Below are 16,496 nucleotides of genomic sequence, written 5' to 3'. Positions count from 1 at the left end.
CCGGAACCTTTCTTCTCCGCTCCGCTCAGGTTCCGGGAGCCGAGTCTGGGGCGGGCCGGAAGTGGAGGCGGTTGGTGGGGTTGGCGGGGCTCAGGGACGCGGCGCGGGCGGCGGTTTGCGAGCTTTGGGTGGACCGAGTGTAGTGACTGGTCCCACTGTCTGGTCCTGGCGGGGTTGTGCTTAGCTGGACGGTGCGCGGCGGCGGCGAACGAACGCGGCGCGGACCCGGTGCCCGCGGCTGGGCCCATGGCCTCCTCCTGCGCGAGCATCGACATCGAGGACGCCACGCAGCACCTGCGGGACATCCTCAAGCTGGACCGGCCCGCGGGGGGTGAGCCGGAACGGTGGGGGTGGGTCCTTGGTGAGCGGGCAGAAGGGCGGTGCGGGCCTCGACCACCCTCATGGCCCTCGGGTCACTCAGGACCGGCTCTGCATCCTCCCGGCTGGTGAGGGCAGACGAGTGTCGGAGCGGCAGATCCCTGAGCGTGCTTGCTGAAGGGCGCAGACCCCTGGGTGCGATCCTTCCCCATCCCGGAGCCGGGCCGTTCTGCCTCGTCCTTCAGCGTCTCGGCTGAAGGTGAGGCACCTTCTCTGAATTCGCAGAGCCCACCAGGTGTCCTGGCCGCAACGTCTCTAGTGTTCCTGGGACTGGCCCGGGTTCCCTACCCTCTTGCCATAGTTCAGAGGCCTAGTCTGGGCTCTGTATGCGGAGTTCTGGATCTAGACCTAGGCGCTGTGCTGAAGAGCCGCTGATCTCCCTATGCAACTTGCCCTTCCTTCTGGAATACAGACTCATGCGATTCTGAAACTGATTTTCGGGAGGAAGGTGACCACCCCCAATTCCGTGTCCTCTTTGGGTTTAAGGCAAATCACAGACTGCACAGTCCTGATTGGATTAGGCTACAAACATCTGCAAGCCTTAGTTTACGTCCATTCGTTTAAACTTTTCTTGGGTTTGCAGTGGTACCTCAAAGCTGCTCCTGCCCTCAGTGAGCTCCTAGGACACAGAGCTAACAAGGTGTAATACAAGGCTATTCTCATTGAAAGAGAGAAGTGTTTGGCACTGTGATGGGGATAGGTTGGGTGGGGTGGGGGCTGGAGAATGCCTGAGAACAGATCTGAGAGAAGAGCAATGTTTAGGCTAGGTCTTGTAATATGGAGAGGGGCTTGGGTGTCAGGAAAGGCATTCTGCAAAGAGGAAATAGCATATGTGAAAGTACCAAAGTTTCATGGCAGGTTCAGGGACCTGTGAAATGTAGTGGTTGAGAGACTGGCTGGTAATGGTGGTGTGGATATGCAGTGGCCAGAGCTGAGAATTGGTGTTTCCTCAGACCCTGTTCTGAAACCTGCTGGAAGGCCCAAACTGGCTCCCTTTGGAAGCAGGCACTGGTGCTCACTCCTGGGTTTAGCTAACCTCTAATCTCTGAGAAAATCTATCTGCTGCCTGGAACCACCAAGCCCTTTTCCCCGGGCCTGGAGTGTGTGCTCCCTGGACTCATGAGCTTGGCCTTGCCCTCTCATGCTTATTAGCTGCTAGCAGACTAGTCTTCACAAAGGTTTGGTAGAGCCTGGCATGGGTAACGTGTAGCTTGTTTGTTTGTCCTCATGGTAGCCTGCCTGGAAGGGAGAGTGGTCAGCGTACCCCTGGGCAGCTAAGGTGGCTCTGATGCAAGTGAGGTGGCCTGCAGTCTTTCCTCTTAACTCTTTGCTTATTGATTGGTACTTGATTCCCCTGTTTGCCAAGTAGCCCTTGCTTGTCTCCTCTCACTGGAGGACCATGTGAGACCTCAGGCAGTTTTGTGACTAGAAACTTGTCATATTCCTTGAATATGAGGCTCTACTCTCCTTGCTACCTGGGAGTTTTGGAGTAGTGTCTGAACCTATGAGGGTGCTTGAAACACGGCCAATGGTAAACAACTGAAAAGCTGGCTTTCCTGATTACACACCCTACCCCATAATTTCTCTACTCTTTGTCCAACTCCTTCATGTCCATTCCTCCAGGGTGGCTTCTTCTGAGCCATTTCCGTGTCAGGCAGTCTCCTTCCTTTCTTACTTCCACATCTTATCATGTCTTTCCATGCCTTAGAAGCCCACCCTCTCTTCTCCAACCCCTCCGCTACTTTGGTGTAGGCCCTGGTATCTCTCACCTGGATTCTCAACTATCCTGCATGCTACTTTAGAGCAGTCAGTCCTCTGGCCATAGCAGATCATGTCACTTTCCCATTTAAAACTTTTGTGGCTCTCATTACTACAGGGAAAATCTAAGCACCCTAGCCTCATACCTGAGACCTCTGCAGCCTTGTTTTCCCTCCATCCTTCCCATGTTTGTGTGTTCTAGCCACGCTGGCTCTGATGGCACCTCGTCTGTAAAGTCTGTCCTGACCCTTCCCATGCCCTTCTTCAAATACACAGAGTCCCTCTGTACTGACCCAGGCCTGAGTATTAATTGGACTCAGAGCATTCTTATACCCTTCCCCCAGGTAGAAGAGCCTCATGCTCATCCTTGGTCCTAGCATGCATTGGGTTCACCATCAGTGTTTATGGAATAAAGGTTGAACAAAGGGCCCTCCTCCCCACTGACAAGCCTTGTTGAGTGTTCCTAGAGCACCTCATGGTTCTTGAGTGAAGCTCTGCAGGAGGAGAGGCCAGTGGGCAGGTGGAATAACTTCATCAGAGTGGCCCTTTCTGTCTCTAGGTCCCAGTGCAGAGAGCCAGCGACCATCTAATGCCTACAATGGAGATCTCAATGGGCTCCTGGTCCCAGACCCCCTCTGCTCAGGTGATGGTACTTCAACAAACAAGCCTGGTCTCCGAGCCATGCCACCTATTAACCTGCAGGAAAAGCAGGTCATGTGAGTGTCTGGGAGATGGCAGTGGTGGCGATGGGGTCTTTGAGGCATTTGTGAACTAAAGGCATAAGGTGAGGGGAGAGGGTCCAGCAGCCTCTGCTGCTTCCCCACTAGATGACCTGGGGTGGAACACTTAAGCACACTGAGTTTGCACTAGGATGAGGGGCAACGACAAGCTCAAGGGCTTGGCCTGGATCTGAAGTTTGGGCACCTGATTTAGCATGGAAGTAGGGCCATTCCCAAGGAGGGAGGTGAGCAAGGGAAGCTGTAGGTTTGGGGACCAGTGAACCAGGCAGAGTTGGGCATCTGGGACTTTACACTTTCACCAGAGTGTCTGTATCTTCTCCCCACAACCCTGCCCATTGAGACTTTGGGTGGACAAGAGTCACGCTGTGCACCCCTCCCCCCAGCTGCCTCTTAGGAGACGACAGTTCCACCTGCATCGGGATTTTGGCCAAGGAGGTGGAGATTGTGGCCAGCAGTGACTCTAGCATCTCGAGCAAGGCACGGGGGAGCAACAAGGTGGGCACCAGGATGTCATGGCATGTATAATGGATGGGGCACACTTAGGCTGTCCCTCCCCCATTCCATGCTGCCAGTACCTATGGGGACTATCCTGACAGACAGGTAGTGTATCCCAGTCTCAGGAAGCCAGGGTTGGCTGCCAAGTCTCTGTGGGAATCTGGCCCCAAGAGTTGTGAATGGGTGGCTGGGCCTGTGCATATGGCCTCTACTGTCCCCAGGCATGCTGGGGGCTACCTCAGCTCCAGGAAAGCTGCCCCAGCCCTCGACTTCTATGACCTTCCTCACTCTTGATTCTCAGGTGAAAATCCAGCCCGTCGCCAAGTATGACTGGGAGCAGAAATACTACTATGGCAACCTGATCGCTGTGTCCAACTCTTTCTTGGCCTATGCTATTCGGGGTGAGTAGGCACAGTACGGAGGAGGGAGGTGTTCTGCTAGTAGTGTTCTGCTAGTTACTGCCAGATGCAGTAATCCAGAGATGCAGCTCTACTGTCCGGTCACTCAGCCCACTCAGACCGTAGAGGTATAATGGAAGGCTTGTCTGTGCTGGCCCCAGCTCTGCCAGGCCTTCTGGAGCCGAGTGAGAAAACAGAGATTGAGACTGGTAGTGGCAGAGAGGCAGGCAAGGGCAGGGTTTCTCTGCTGCTGCCTGGGCCTAGATACCTATTCATGGCCTACCGCTCTCCTGATTCTAGCTGCCAACAACGGCTCAGCGATGGTACGGGTGATCAGTGTCAGCACTTCAGAGAGGACCCTGCTCAAAGGCTTCACAGGCAGCGTGGCTGATCTGGCCTTTGCACACCTCAATTCCCCACAGCTGGCCTGCCTGGATGAGGCAGGCAACCTGTTTGTGTGGCGCTTGGCCCTGGTTAATGGCAAAATTCAGTATCCTTTCCCAGGGTGGGATGGGGGACTGAAGAAAAGTGGGCGGAGCTGGGTCTGCCAGACATACCTCATTATCCACCTGCCTAGCCCTTAACACCCTGCTCAGAGAAGAGATCTTGGTCCATATCCGACAGCCAGAGGGCACTCCACTGAACCACTTCCGCAGGATCATCTGGTGCCCCTTCATCCCCGAAGAGAGTGAGGACTGCTGTGAGGAGGGCAGCCCAACGGTGGCCCTGTTGCATGAGGACCGGGTGAGGGGGCTGGGCATGGGGGGAGAGGAGGGGACCAAGTAGCAATGGTGTGGTCATGGGCTGAACGCTCACCTCCCTGTACCTGCCAGGCTGAGGTATGGGACCTGGACATGCTCCGCTCCAACCACAGCACCTGGCCCGTGGATGTCAGCCAGATCAAGCAGGGCTTCATCGTGGTAAAAGGCCACAGCACAGTAAGCCTGGAACTGACTGCCTTTCCTGCCCTCCTCTCCCCACCCCTTTGTGTCCCTCATCTATTCCCTGTTACCACAGCTGCCCAGATAGCTTTCTAGCACTCTGCCATGGGAACTTGGAGCACAGAGGGACCCGTCTCCTGTGGCCCTCACACCTAACCATGCACCCTATGGATCTGGTCTTCTCTACAGCATCCCGCCCCCATTCATTGTCTTTCATACAAACACGCAGATCCGCTTTGGGTCAGCCTAGCTCACTGCCATCCTCACCTGAGGAGGACTTTCTCCCACCTCTAGTCAGGTGGCAAAGCAAGGCTTTTTGGGTTCTTCCTAGTGCCTAAGTGAAGGGGCCCTCTCACCTGATGGGACTGTCCTGGCTACTGCAAGTCATGATGGCTTCGTCAAGTTCTGGCAGATTTACATTGAGGGGCAGGATGAGCCAAGGTAAGGTGGAGCCTGAGGGCCTGGGCTCCCCCAGGTAGGAGATCAGGTCACCCACTCAGGCCACTCATATACCTGCCTGCAGGTGTTTGCACGAGTGGAAACCTCACGATGGGAGGCCCCTCTCCTGCCTCCTGTTCTGTGACAACCACAAGAAGCAGGATCCTGAGTGAGTGAGTGGGCGGGCAGGAGGGTGGTGGGCTGCACTTGGGGCTCCCAGCAGGGGCCCAGCCAGCCACTCAGTGCCTTGTTGCTTTGCAGGGTCCCTTTCTGGAGGTTCCTCATTACTGGCGCTGACCAGAATCGGGAGCTGAAGATGTGGTGCACGGTGTCCTGGACCTGCCTGCAGACCATTCGGTAAGCAGGGGCTGTGGGGCTGGGCAGGGGCAGGGTTGGGTTCCTTCCACCCTCTCAGTCTCATTCATCCTGCCTTGTGGCCACCCCCTCCAGCTTCTCCCCAGATATCTTCAGCCCAGTGAGGGTGCCCCCCAGCCTCAAGGTTTGCCTGGACCTCTCAGCAGAATACCTGATTCTCAGCGATGTGCAACGGAAGGTGGGCTGCAGTGGGGACACTCTGGGCAGAGCTGATATCATCAGGGAGGACAAGGGTGTGTGTGGCACATCCACAGCTTCCCAGCCCCTGAGCTCAGCTGTGAACTCGCTACCTGTGCAGGTCCTCTACGTGATGGAACTGCTGCAGAACCAGGAGGAGGGCCGTGCCTGCTTCAGCTCCATCTCTGAGTTCCTGCTCACCCACCCTGTGCTGAGCTTCGGTATCCAGGTTGTAAGTCGCTGCCGGCTGCGGCACACTGAGGTGCTGCCAGCCGAGGAGGAGAATGACAGCCTAGGGGCTGGTGAGCTGCTCAGGGTCAGGCATGTGTGTTGGGATGTAGAGGAGTGCTGAGGCACAGAGGGCCAGGGCCTTAGTCGTCCACATTGTCCTTGCAGATGGGACCCACGGAGCGGGTGCCATGGAGTCTGCAGCTGGTGTGCTCATCAAGCTCTTTTGTGTGCACACTAAGTGAGTGTGCTGGGGAGGCCCGCCTGTGCCCTGTCTGTGCCCCTCCCTACCCTGCTGACTCTGACTCTCATATTCTTCCCCTGCTCTCCCTGCAGGGCATTGCAAGATGTACAGATCCGCTTCCAGCCACAGCTGAACCCTGACGTGGTGGTCCCGCTCCCCACACACCCTGCCCATGAGGACTTTGGTGAGTTGGGGGTGACAGGAAAGCAGGTTCTGACTGGGGTCTGAGATCTGACTCAAGTGGCAGCTTTTCCCATAGCATTTGGAGAGTCTCGACCAGAACTGGCTTCTGAGGGCTTGGGATCGGCCACTCACGGCTCCCAGCCTGACCTCCGACGCATCGTGGAGCTGCCTGCACCTGCAGACTTCCTCAGTCTGAGCAGTGAGACCAAGCCCAAGCTGATGACACCTGACGCCTTCATGACACCTAGCACCTCCCTGCAGCAGGTATGCTGTGGGAGGAGTGTGGGGCGCAGGGAGGGAGGCCCTGGGAGTGCCCCCCACAGCCACAGCCCTCGTTCTCCACATCTCCCCAGATCGCTGCATCTCCCAGTAGCAGTAGCAGCAGCAGCAGCAGCAGCAGCAGCAGTTCCTCTCTTACAGCGGTGTCTGCCATGAGCAGTACTTCGGCCGTGGACCCCTCCTTGCCCAGGTGAAATGAGGGTCAGAGTTAGAGCGTGTCAGGGGCTGGTGCCAGGTGATGCCAGGTGATGCCATGCTCTGGCTGCTTACACTTCATCCTTCCTGCCAGCAGGCCACCTGAGGAGCTGACCTTGAGCCCCAAGCTACAGCTGGATGGTGGTCTGACAATGAGCAGCAGCAGCAGCCTGCAGGCAAGCCCACGTAGCCTCCTGCCTGGCCTGCTCCCAAGTCCGGCCGACAAATTGCCTCCCAAAGGGCCCGGGCAGGTGCGTATGTGGGTGTGTGTGAAGTGCAGTGTAGCAGGTATATGGGAGTGGGAAGGCTGGCGGCAGTCTCCTCCCACAGCACCCTGTCTTCTGGTCCTGCTCTTCCTCAGGTGGTCCATGTTTCCCCTGAGGGTATCTCAGTCCCTGGTGTCCCTGGAGGGCAGATCCTCAGCCTTTCCATCCCCACCTCCTCTCTTCCTGGGCTGCGGCCATTTTTGACCTTCCTCCCCCTTCCCCATTGTCCCATCTCTCATCACTACACACACCAGCACTTCGTCTCTGTACTCCTTTTAGTCCTACTTCCCACCACCTAAGTTCCCACCTTTGGCCCACCTCAGGTGCCTACTGCTGCCTCTACACTATCCCTGGAGCTGCAGGAAGTGGAGCCCCTGGGGCTACCCCAGGCGTCCCCCAGCCGCACCCGCTCCCCCGATGTTATCTCCTCAGCTTCCACTGCCCTGTCCCAGGATATCCCTGAGATCGCATCTGAGGCGCTGTCCCGTGGCTTTGGCTCCTCCGCTCCGGAGGGCCTGGAGCCAGACAGTATGGCCTCAGCTGCTTCAGCACTACACCTGCTGTCTCCACGGCCCCGGCCGGGACCCGAGCTTGGCCCCCAGCTTAGCCTGGATGGAAGCCCTGGGGATGGGGATCGGCATAGTACCCCTTCCCTCCTGGAGGCAGCCTTGACCCAGGAGGCCACGGCCCCTGACAGTCAGGTCTGGCCTACGGCACCAGACATCACTCGTGAGACCTGCAGCAGCCTGGCAGAGAGGTGAGGAGCTTAGGAGGGGGAAATGTGCTGATGGTAGGGGCTTCAGATAGAGTCATCCACTGCTGAGTTGGCCTGTCCCCCCAGCCCCCGGAATGGCCTCCAGGAAAAGCACAAGAGCCTGGCCTTTCACCGACCACCTTACCACCTGCTGCAGCAACATGACAGTCAGGACGCCAGTGCCGAGCAAAGGTAGGCACCACCCCGCACTGTTCCTCTCACAGGGAGGGCCAACAAGTGGGTAGGTGCCTATTTCTCTCCCTGCCCTTCCCACAGCGACCATGATGACGAGGTGGCCAGCCTGGCCTCTGCTGCAGGGGGCTTTGGCACCAAAGTTCCCACTCCACGTCTTCCTGCCAAGGACTGGAAGACCAAAGGATCCCCTCGGGCCTCACCCAAGCTCAAGCGAAAGGGCAAAAAGGATGACGGGTAGGACGGGTCCTGGGGCCAGGGAGAGGGGTGGTCTTCAGGCTGCCTGCTTGACATGGCCTGAGGCACTTCTCCTCTATGGCAGGGATTCGTCCGTGGGATCCCGGCTCACAGAGCACCAGGTGAGCGAGCAAACACCCTTTCTGCTTCTGGGACTCCTGCCTGTGGGGGTGGGGTAGGGTCCAAGCCTTCCCCTGGTCTGGTGTGTGGGGATGGGCGGGGCGGGCATCATGTGACTGTTGGTGTTCTGGCAGGTGGCAGAGGCCCCTGAGGACTGGCCAGCACTAATTTGGCAACAGCAGAGAGAGCTGGCGCAGCTTCGGCACAGCCAAGAAGAGCTGCTACAGCGTCTGTGCACCCAACTTGAAGGCCTGCAGAGCACCGTCACGGGCCACGTAGAACGTGCCCTAGAGTCACGGCACGAGCAGGAGCGTATCCTTGTGGGCAGTGGTGCAGCATGGGGCGGCAGCAGCATTCTTGGCCTAGGAAGGGATATGGGACCTGCTGCAGCCCTGTTCCTTAGCTAAAATGCAGAGCGGCGACTGGAGCGGGCACTGGCCGAGGGACAGCAGCGTGGTGGGCAGCTGCAGGAGCAGCTGACGCAACAGCTGTCCCAAGCGCTATCTTCAGCTGTGGCTGGGCGGCTGGAGCGCAGCATACGGGATGAGATCAAGAAGACGGTTCCTCCATGTGAGTTTTGCATGGAGACTTCTGGGTGGGCCAGATGGGAGTGGGGCCCCCTACCTGTCAAGCTTCCTCTCATGGCTCTACCTTTCCCTCCTCACCCTGTCCCAGGTGTGTCTAGGAGTCTGGAGCCCGTGGCAGGCCAACTGAGCAACTCGGTGGCCACCAAACTCACAGCCGTGGAGGGTAGCATGAAAGAGAATATCTCCAAGCTGCTGAAGTCCAAGGTGCTGTGGGGCCCAAGATGAGGGAGGTTGGTGGTTGGTGGTTGGTGGGCTTGGGCTCAGCTTTCAACTCAGCCCCTTCTTCCACCCCCAGAACTTAACAGATGCCATTGCCCGAGCAGCCGCAGACACGTTACAGGGGCCAATGCAGGCCGCCTACCGTGAAGCCTTCCAGAGTGTGGTACTGCCCGCCTTCGAGAAGAGCTGCCAGGCCATGTTCCAGCAGATCAATGATAGCTTCCGACTGGGCACGCAGGAATGTGAGTAGGGTCATATGCCCGAAGAGGGGAAGGGCTATCATCTTCTCCCTACCATCCCTCTCATGGCCCCCATGGTCACTTCTCAGACTTGCAGCAGCTGGAGAGCCACATGAAGAGCCGAAAGGCACGAGAACAGGAGGCGCGGGAGCCCGTGCTGGCCCAGCTGCGGGGCCTGGTCAGCACACTGCAGGGGGCCACTGAGCAGATGGCGGCTACCGTGTCCAGCAGCGTTCGGGCTGAGGTGCAGCACCAACTGCACGTGGCTGTGGGCAGGTGTGTGGGCAGGGCACTGCGCTAGGTGGTGGGTTTGGAAAGGGTCAGACCCAACTGCCTGTCAGCCTCATCTCCCTGACTTGCCTTTGCAGCCTGCAAGAGGCAATTTTAGCACAGGTGCAGCGCATTGTTAAGGGTGAGGTGAGTGTGGCACTCAAGGAGCAGCAGGCTGCTGTCACCTCTAGCATCATGCAGGCCATGCGCTCAGCTGCTGGCACACCTGTCCCTGCCACCCACCTCGACTGCCAAGCCCAGCAAGCCCATATCCTGCAGCTGCTGCAGCAGGGCCACCTCAATCAGGCCTTCCAGCAGGTAAGCCGGGCACTAAGCTCAGATAGTCAGGAGTCTCCTGACAAGACCCACACATCATACATTCCACTCTACCCATCAGGCTTTGGGTGGTCTGGCCTCAGCAGACTCTTTCTGGTTCTCTTTGGCCTCTAGGGCATTTCCCTTGCTTTTCCCTCTGTCTGGACCCTGGATCCCTTCCTTCCTACCTCAGTCTACCTTGTTTCAGAACTACTCTTCTCAGGAAACCTTTCCTGATTCCCTAGAGTAACAACACAGCCGTACAGTGCTCGTCTCTGGGCCCCAAAGCATTCCCCTCAGGATGCCCTACTCTGGTCATCCTCTCCCAGGCCACATAGCCAGACAAGCAGGCATTCCATCCTGACATTAGCTATAAACTCTGTTCTCTACTCAGGCCCTGACAGCTGCCGACCTGAACCTGGTGCTGTACGTGTGTGAAACTGTGGACCCAGGCCAGGTTTTTGGGCAGCCACCTTGCCCCCTCTCCCAGCCTGTACTCCTTTCACTCATCCAGCAACTGGCCTCTGACCTTGGCACTCGAACTGACCTCAAGCTCAGGTGAGTGGGCATAGTCAGGGACTAGGGCTGTGGTGAAGGGCGGGGAGCAGTTCAAAGCAGACTCCCACTCCTGCCTGACTCCCCTCCTTAATTTTCTCCACCAATCCCCTGTCCCCACCCATCTCAGGCTTTGAGGCCTCCGTTATCAGCCTCTGGCCCTCATTGCCACCAGGGGGCACTCCTCTCTGCTGGAGGTCACCTGTAGCCTGTCCTTTTCCTAAACCCTCAGCTACCTGGAAGAGGCTGTGATGCACCTGGACCACAGTGACCCCATCACTCGGGACCACATGGGCTCCGTCATGGCCCAGGTGCGCCAGAAGCTCTTCCAGTTCCTGCAGGCGGAGCCACACAACTCACTTGGCAAAGCGGCCCGGCGTCTCAGCCTCATGCTGCACGGCCTTATGACCCCCAGCCTCCCTTAGCTAAGCCTGCCTTGCCCAGGATGGGGTGGCACTGAAGGTCAGCAGACAGGCCTAGGCCAAAGCAGGGTCATGTCTGCCCTTTACCTGCTCAGGCTCCCACCTCTGGCGTGTTTGATGGGGATAGCACTGGCTATGGTCTATAGGCTGTGGTAGCCAGCAGGTTTAGGCTGGGCCCAGGGTGGGTATTGTGCCTTCTTGGGTTCTGCCATGCCTGGAGCATGACCCCTGAGATTATGACACCACTTTAGTTGAATTTTCCATGTTCCTTTTTACCACCGGTTTGGTTCTTTTTGTTTTTGAAAAACATTGAGAAATTCAATTAAATGCTTTTGGAATAAAATGGAGTATGTGTGTGCTTTTCGTATGTCTTTGGCATGACTTTGATAACTGCCCTTTGTTACCTGCCCCCTCTCCTGGAGCTCTGTCTAGGCCAACCCACCCCAGGGCCCTGGACACCCACCCTCATCTGCCCAACTGCCTTCCCAGATCTCCGCTCTCCATCTCTGAGGCAAGGCAAGGGCCCTGGGATCAGCTCAGCACCACCCCGTGCCCCTGGGTTCTCCTCTCTGGAGTCCCTCCCTTCTTTGCCTATCTGAACTGGGAGGCGGGGCTGCTGGCTGGTTTGAGCTCCACCCTCACCCCCCATCCAATCACAGTTCCTCCTTCTGGGGGCTGGGCCGAAGGGCTGCACTCCAAGCTGCTAGCTCTGGCACTAGGCTCCCAGCCTGGGGACGATGTGCTGCCGCTTCTGTCACCGCCGGCAACCGCCCTGTGCACTGGGGCTGTTGCTGCTGCTGCTGCCGCCCCTTGGTGAGTGCCGGTGTGCTGGACCCAGCCCAGTCCACACACCCCCTCCCCAGCTGGGTGTAGGTTGTGTGGGAGCTGAGGCACAGCCTTCCTGAGCGCTGAGAGTCAGGGTGGAGAGGAGGTGAGAGGGCTCCAGGGGGGCCAGTGGCTTCAGGATGTAAAGTGAGGGTGGGAACTGAACCCTAGTTTCAAAGGGGAAGAGCCCCCAAATTCCACAGTCCCCATCCTGATAAGGGGAGACTTGACCTCTTGTGGGACTCCCAGACCAACCGTGGGATCTTTGAGGTCCTCTCTTAGGGTCGAACCTGGATCCCAACCCCCTCTATTCTGCCCTACCCGTCAGAAAACACCTGTCTCTGGGGAGGGGATGGAAAGGCCAAACAAAGATTGTCTAGGCTGCAGAGAAACTGGACGTTGCCAGGGGACCTGCCTCCTTTCACCATGTCCGTACTCCTTCATTTGGACCATTCTCACCTGACCTGGGACCCAGAAGCTCGGAAGAAGAGCCAACCCCTGGGACGAGGCTTCTCCTTCCCCCATGCCCACCTATCCTGTCCAGGTCTGCCTAGAAGGGGGCAGAGGCAGGTGGTCCCCAGATGTGCCCCTTAGTTCCCTGGGGCACCGCTTTCACGCTGAGTCACGTCCCCAGAACGCTCCCTGGTAAACAAGCCCCTGGGGTTTGGCGGCGGGGGGTGGGGGGGGATGGTGAGGGCACACCGCCTCATCCTATCAACTATTCTCCACCCCCACCCCCAGTCCTTGTATCTCCCCTGGCAGCAACCACAGCGGTCCCAGGCCGCTGTGACACCATATACCAGGGCTTTGCTGAGTGTCTCATCCGCTTGGGGGACGGCATGGGCCGCGGAGGTGAACTGGAGAGCGTCTGCAGGTACGGGCAGGCGTGAGGGCAGCAACCCAACTCCACACCCTTGGGGTCTGAACCTCTTCCCTCCCATTCCAAAGCCCCCTGCCCCACCTAATTCCCTTAACCCCACACCCTTGACAGGTCTTGGAATGATTTCCACACCTGTGCCTCGCGAGTCCTGTTGGGCTGCCCCGAGGAGGCCGCCGCCGTGTGGGAGTCACTACAGCAAGAAGCTCGCCGGGCCCCACACCCAGATAATTTGCACACTCTGTGCGGCACCCCTGTACGCCTTCAGGACCATGGGGCGGGCCCAGAGACCAACCAGGAGACGCTGCGGGCGACAGCGCCAGCACCCACTCTGGCCCCCGAGCCCCCTCTGCTGGCGGCTGCTTTGGCACTCACCTGCCTCCTGGGTCCTCTGGCCTAGCCGGTCTGGCTGGGTAGCAGCACGCCCCGCCCCCCCCCTCCCCACCCCGTGGCTGTCATCGTGGCTCCTCAGGAGGCGCTCGGCTTTCATTAAAGGTATTTATATTTGTACCAAACTCCTTCCTTTCTTTCCACTGCGGCCCACCTGGCTGGGGGGGAGGCCTCAAGAAGCTGATCCCCAGGACGAGATGGGCGGGCTGAAGACCACCATAGGGGACTCAGTCTTTCTCTTCACAAACACTCATTTCCCAGGGGCAGTGCAGAGCTTTCCATTGCCAGCAGGTTCCAAGACTTCTGGTGGTGACCCAAGATGTGTGGGAATGCACATCTTTCTCTGTTCTCCCGGGCTGGCATTCCTAGCCCTACCTGCCCCTCCTGTCCTGGCCCCTAGGGGCCATGTGAGGTGATAGAGGGTCGGCACCCCCACCCTCAGCCAGTCCACCACCCCCCTCCCCAGGTTCTTTCCAGTTTCCAGGCTCCTGTCCATCTCACCTCCTCCTCCCTCTGCTGAACTACCACCTTAGCCTTCAAGACAGAGTTCAGATTAAGTACCCTTTCCTCTCCTTCTCTGGGGTCCTGATTCATCTGGGGGGAGCCTGTTCCAGAAGGTGGGGAGCCCCCATTGGAGTCTACATTCAAGTACCTGAGGTGACCTGGAGCTGCAGAAATTGGGGTCACAATGAGGGTTCCTCTGGCCTCACGCTCTCCACAAGCTTGTTCTTTGAGAAGATGTGTGCAGTGTGAGGTCAGAACAATCCCAGAAGGCTTTCTGGAAGCACAGATGAGTGTGTGATGTGTGAGGGGCCCCAGTTCATCATGGTGAGAAGAGAAGCCAGAATCAGAACGGGCGGAATCCTGAGGGAAGGAGGAGGCCTCAGAGAGGGTGAGACCCTCTATTGATCAGTCATCTACTGTCCCTGCTAGGACCCTCTTCCAAGCCATCACCCCACGACTTGTGTGGGCACTGCCATGGCCTCCTCACTGGCTTCTAGTCTCACTCCCTCCACTTTATTCTCCATTTTCTAAATTGAAAAACTGATCCTGATATTAAACTCCTTTTCATTGTCTATAAGGCCCTATGTAAGCCAGCTATGTGTATATATAGGACATTTTATTCACTCTACTCCTTCAACTCCCCCTCTGTCGTAGCACAGAGGAGTGGTCTACCTGCTCAGTCAGTCCTTGGGTTAAGGGGAGGTTTCAGAGAAGGACCATGATAGAGGGTGATAGGAGGTAAGGATACAAGACTTACAAATGGTGGAGGAGAAGTGGGGCTGAGTTGGAGAGGGCTTTACAAGAGGGGCCCAGGTAATCAGCTGGGAGGGGAGGAGGGGTGGGAGTCCAGAACTTGGCAGGCCAGGTTTGTACTAAAGCCCATGCTGGTAGGTTGTTGGCCCTAGGACAGAATCAGGCCTGACAGGACCCTTGACTAGGCTCCAGGGTGACAGGTGCCTCCAGAGACCTCCACCGTACTTTATCATGTAGGAGCCCTACTTCAGCAACGCTTCCCAAACACCCTCCCATTCCAATTAGCTAAGATGCCTCAGTTAACTCACTCTCTGCCCTGTCTTTTCTCCTGTACTTCATTCACCTTGTATTTTTATCCCCACTTCTCTCTCTCAGCCATTCCTTACCCATCTCACATCACCTGAAGGAGAAGGTTCAGGAAAAAAACCCTCCCAGATCCACCCCCTTTGACCACCAGTATCTTCCAGAAGGAAAGGCCAGCCTTTTATTCTTTGTACATCTGTTCTCTGTGCTCAGAATAACCTTCCTCATTTCCTCCTGGTGAACTCCTACTTCTTGTTCAGTATCACCTACCGCCTCCCTAACCCTGACTCCAAGCTGAATCAGAAGCCTCCTTCAGGTCCACACAGCTCCTGGGCTTTCTTCTGTCTCTGTACGGATAACACTGGTTCACTGTTACTGTCTGGGTCTAGGTCAGAATTCCCCACTCTGGATTCCCCAAGTGTCCTCTTTGTGTCTCTAGCACCCAGCCTAAGGCTGGGTAAAAAGAGTGTACTTGTGGGAGTGCGTGGAATGAAAAACAGAATTGCTAAATCCTGCATAGGAAGTGTTACAGTCAGCAAAATCTTGGACTGAGAATGACTTCAGTATGGAGGATGTGTCTTCTTGGGGCAGCCCTCTTAACCTGAGCATACTATTTGGAGCTGGGGCTCCAAACCCCAAAAGTCTTCCTAGAGCCACCCTTGGTGGGTGGCCAGGAGCAGGCTGCTTCCAGGAGCAGGGGCTCGATTGTGTTGGCCAGCCATCAAAGGGATTACCATCCTCCTGCTGTGACCTACTTTCCCCTGGTTTTTGCCCCCTAAGTCTCTGCTCTTCCCTGGAATTGAGTGACCTGGAGTGTGTGCAGGGGGGTGGGGTTGGGGACAGAATCTGCTCTCTGGCCAGGGGCTTAAGAGCTTTGTGTGTTTTATCCCAGAGCTGCAGGAAAGGGGTGGGCTGGGAGCCAAGTGGACTGGGCCCTAGACACAGCTGCCCAGGCCAGAGCATCATGATAATGGTGCTTCTCACGTTTGCAGTTCTGCAGACATGGAACAGCTTATTGTTCAGGGGAGAATCTGGGGGTTGGATATCCTGAGCCCAGTCCCCTCTGCATCAATATACCTCTTCATCTCAGGGCCCCCGTGTTCTTCACCAGAGCCCAGGCCAGCACCTTCCATAGCAAGGGCTCAATAAATATTTATTGAATTAATTTGCTGAATGTCTGCAAAATAGAGGTGTTGTGTGGAATTCTATATTATTTTCAACCCTCACAATAACTGTGAGGTCAAGATTATGATCCCCATTATACAGATAAGAAACATGAAGCTTAAGGAGGGGAAGATGTCTTGCTTAAGTTCAGTTCACACAACTGTGGAAGTGTCAGAGCTGGGATATGATCCCAAGTTTGCTTGGCCCCTAAGTTCATTCCCTTAAGCATCACACTAGACATATGGAAATAATTTTTTAAGTTTTCTTTTTTATTTTTATTTATTTTATTTTTGGCTGAGTGGCCTGTGGGATTTTAGTTCCCCGACCAGGGATTGAACCCACGCCCCTTGCAGTGGAAGCATGAAGTCTTAACCACTGGACCACCAGAGAAGTCCCTAAAGTTTTCTTTCTTTCTTTTTTTTTTTTTTTTGCGTTACGCGGGCCTCTCACTGTTGTGGCCTCTCCCGTTGCGGAGCACAGGCTCCGGACGCGCAGGCTCAGCGGCCATGGCTCACGGGCCCAGCCACTCCGCGGCATGTGGGATCTTCCCAGACCGGGGCACGAACCCGTGTCCCCTGCATCGGCAGGCAGACTCTCAACCACTGCGCCGTGTCCCCTGCATCGGCAGGCGGACTCTCAACCACTGCGCCACCAGGGAAGCCCAAGTTTTCTTTT

At 56.8% G+C, this 16,496-nt stretch overlaps 2 protein-coding genes across 6 annotated transcripts; both read left to right on the top strand.

Annotated features, from left to right (window-relative positions):
- Positions 1 to 246: 246 nt before the first annotated feature.
- EDC4 (enhancer of mRNA decapping 4) lies at positions 247 to 11,348 on the top strand (the record flags this gene model as incomplete). Of its 5 annotated transcripts, none has more annotated exons than XM_079724178.1 (29): positions 247 to 331; positions 2,696 to 2,852; positions 3,260 to 3,371; positions 3,673 to 3,772; positions 4,070 to 4,259; positions 4,366 to 4,513; positions 4,603 to 4,707; positions 5,042 to 5,151; positions 5,234 to 5,317; positions 5,410 to 5,505; positions 5,599 to 5,701; positions 5,822 to 6,002; positions 6,097 to 6,169; positions 6,265 to 6,356; positions 6,432 to 6,619; positions 6,709 to 6,824; positions 6,927 to 7,080; positions 7,419 to 7,852; positions 7,970 to 8,041; positions 8,126 to 8,278; positions 8,364 to 8,400; positions 8,533 to 8,710; positions 8,813 to 8,968; positions 9,074 to 9,189; positions 9,281 to 9,446; positions 9,533 to 9,719; positions 9,812 to 10,031; positions 10,423 to 10,586; positions 10,816 to 11,348. In XM_079724178.1, 29 exons carry the CDS (start codon positions 247 to 249, stop codon positions 11,006 to 11,008), a joined length of 4,170 nt encoding a protein of 1,389 aa, XP_079580304.1. In that variant the 3' UTR covers positions 11,009 to 11,348. The 5 variants fall into 5 exon arrangements, with proteins under 5 accessions (XP_079580304.1, XP_079580302.1, XP_079580303.1 ...); XM_079724176.1 differs by having other exon boundaries at positions 7,937 to 8,041; XM_079724177.1 differs by having other exon boundaries at positions 6,924 to 7,080.
- Positions 11,349 to 11,742: 394 nt separating this feature from the next.
- Positions 11,743 to 13,134, top strand: NRN1L (neuritin 1 like; the record flags this gene model as incomplete). Its single annotated transcript, XM_079723967.1, has 3 exons — positions 11,743 to 11,818; positions 12,572 to 12,704; positions 12,822 to 13,134. 3 exons carry the CDS (start codon positions 11,743 to 11,745, stop codon positions 13,105 to 13,107), a joined length of 495 nt encoding a protein of 164 aa, XP_079580093.1. The 3' UTR covers positions 13,108 to 13,134.
- Positions 13,135 to 16,496: the final 3,362 nt, after the last annotated feature.

This window comes from Hyperoodon ampullatus (assembly GCF_949752795.1).
Source record: "Hyperoodon ampullatus genome assembly, chromosome: 18".
Lineage (NCBI taxonomy): Eukaryota > Metazoa > Chordata > Mammalia > Artiodactyla > Ziphiidae > Hyperoodon > Hyperoodon ampullatus.
This window is presented reverse-complemented; position numbering and strand designations above follow the sequence as displayed.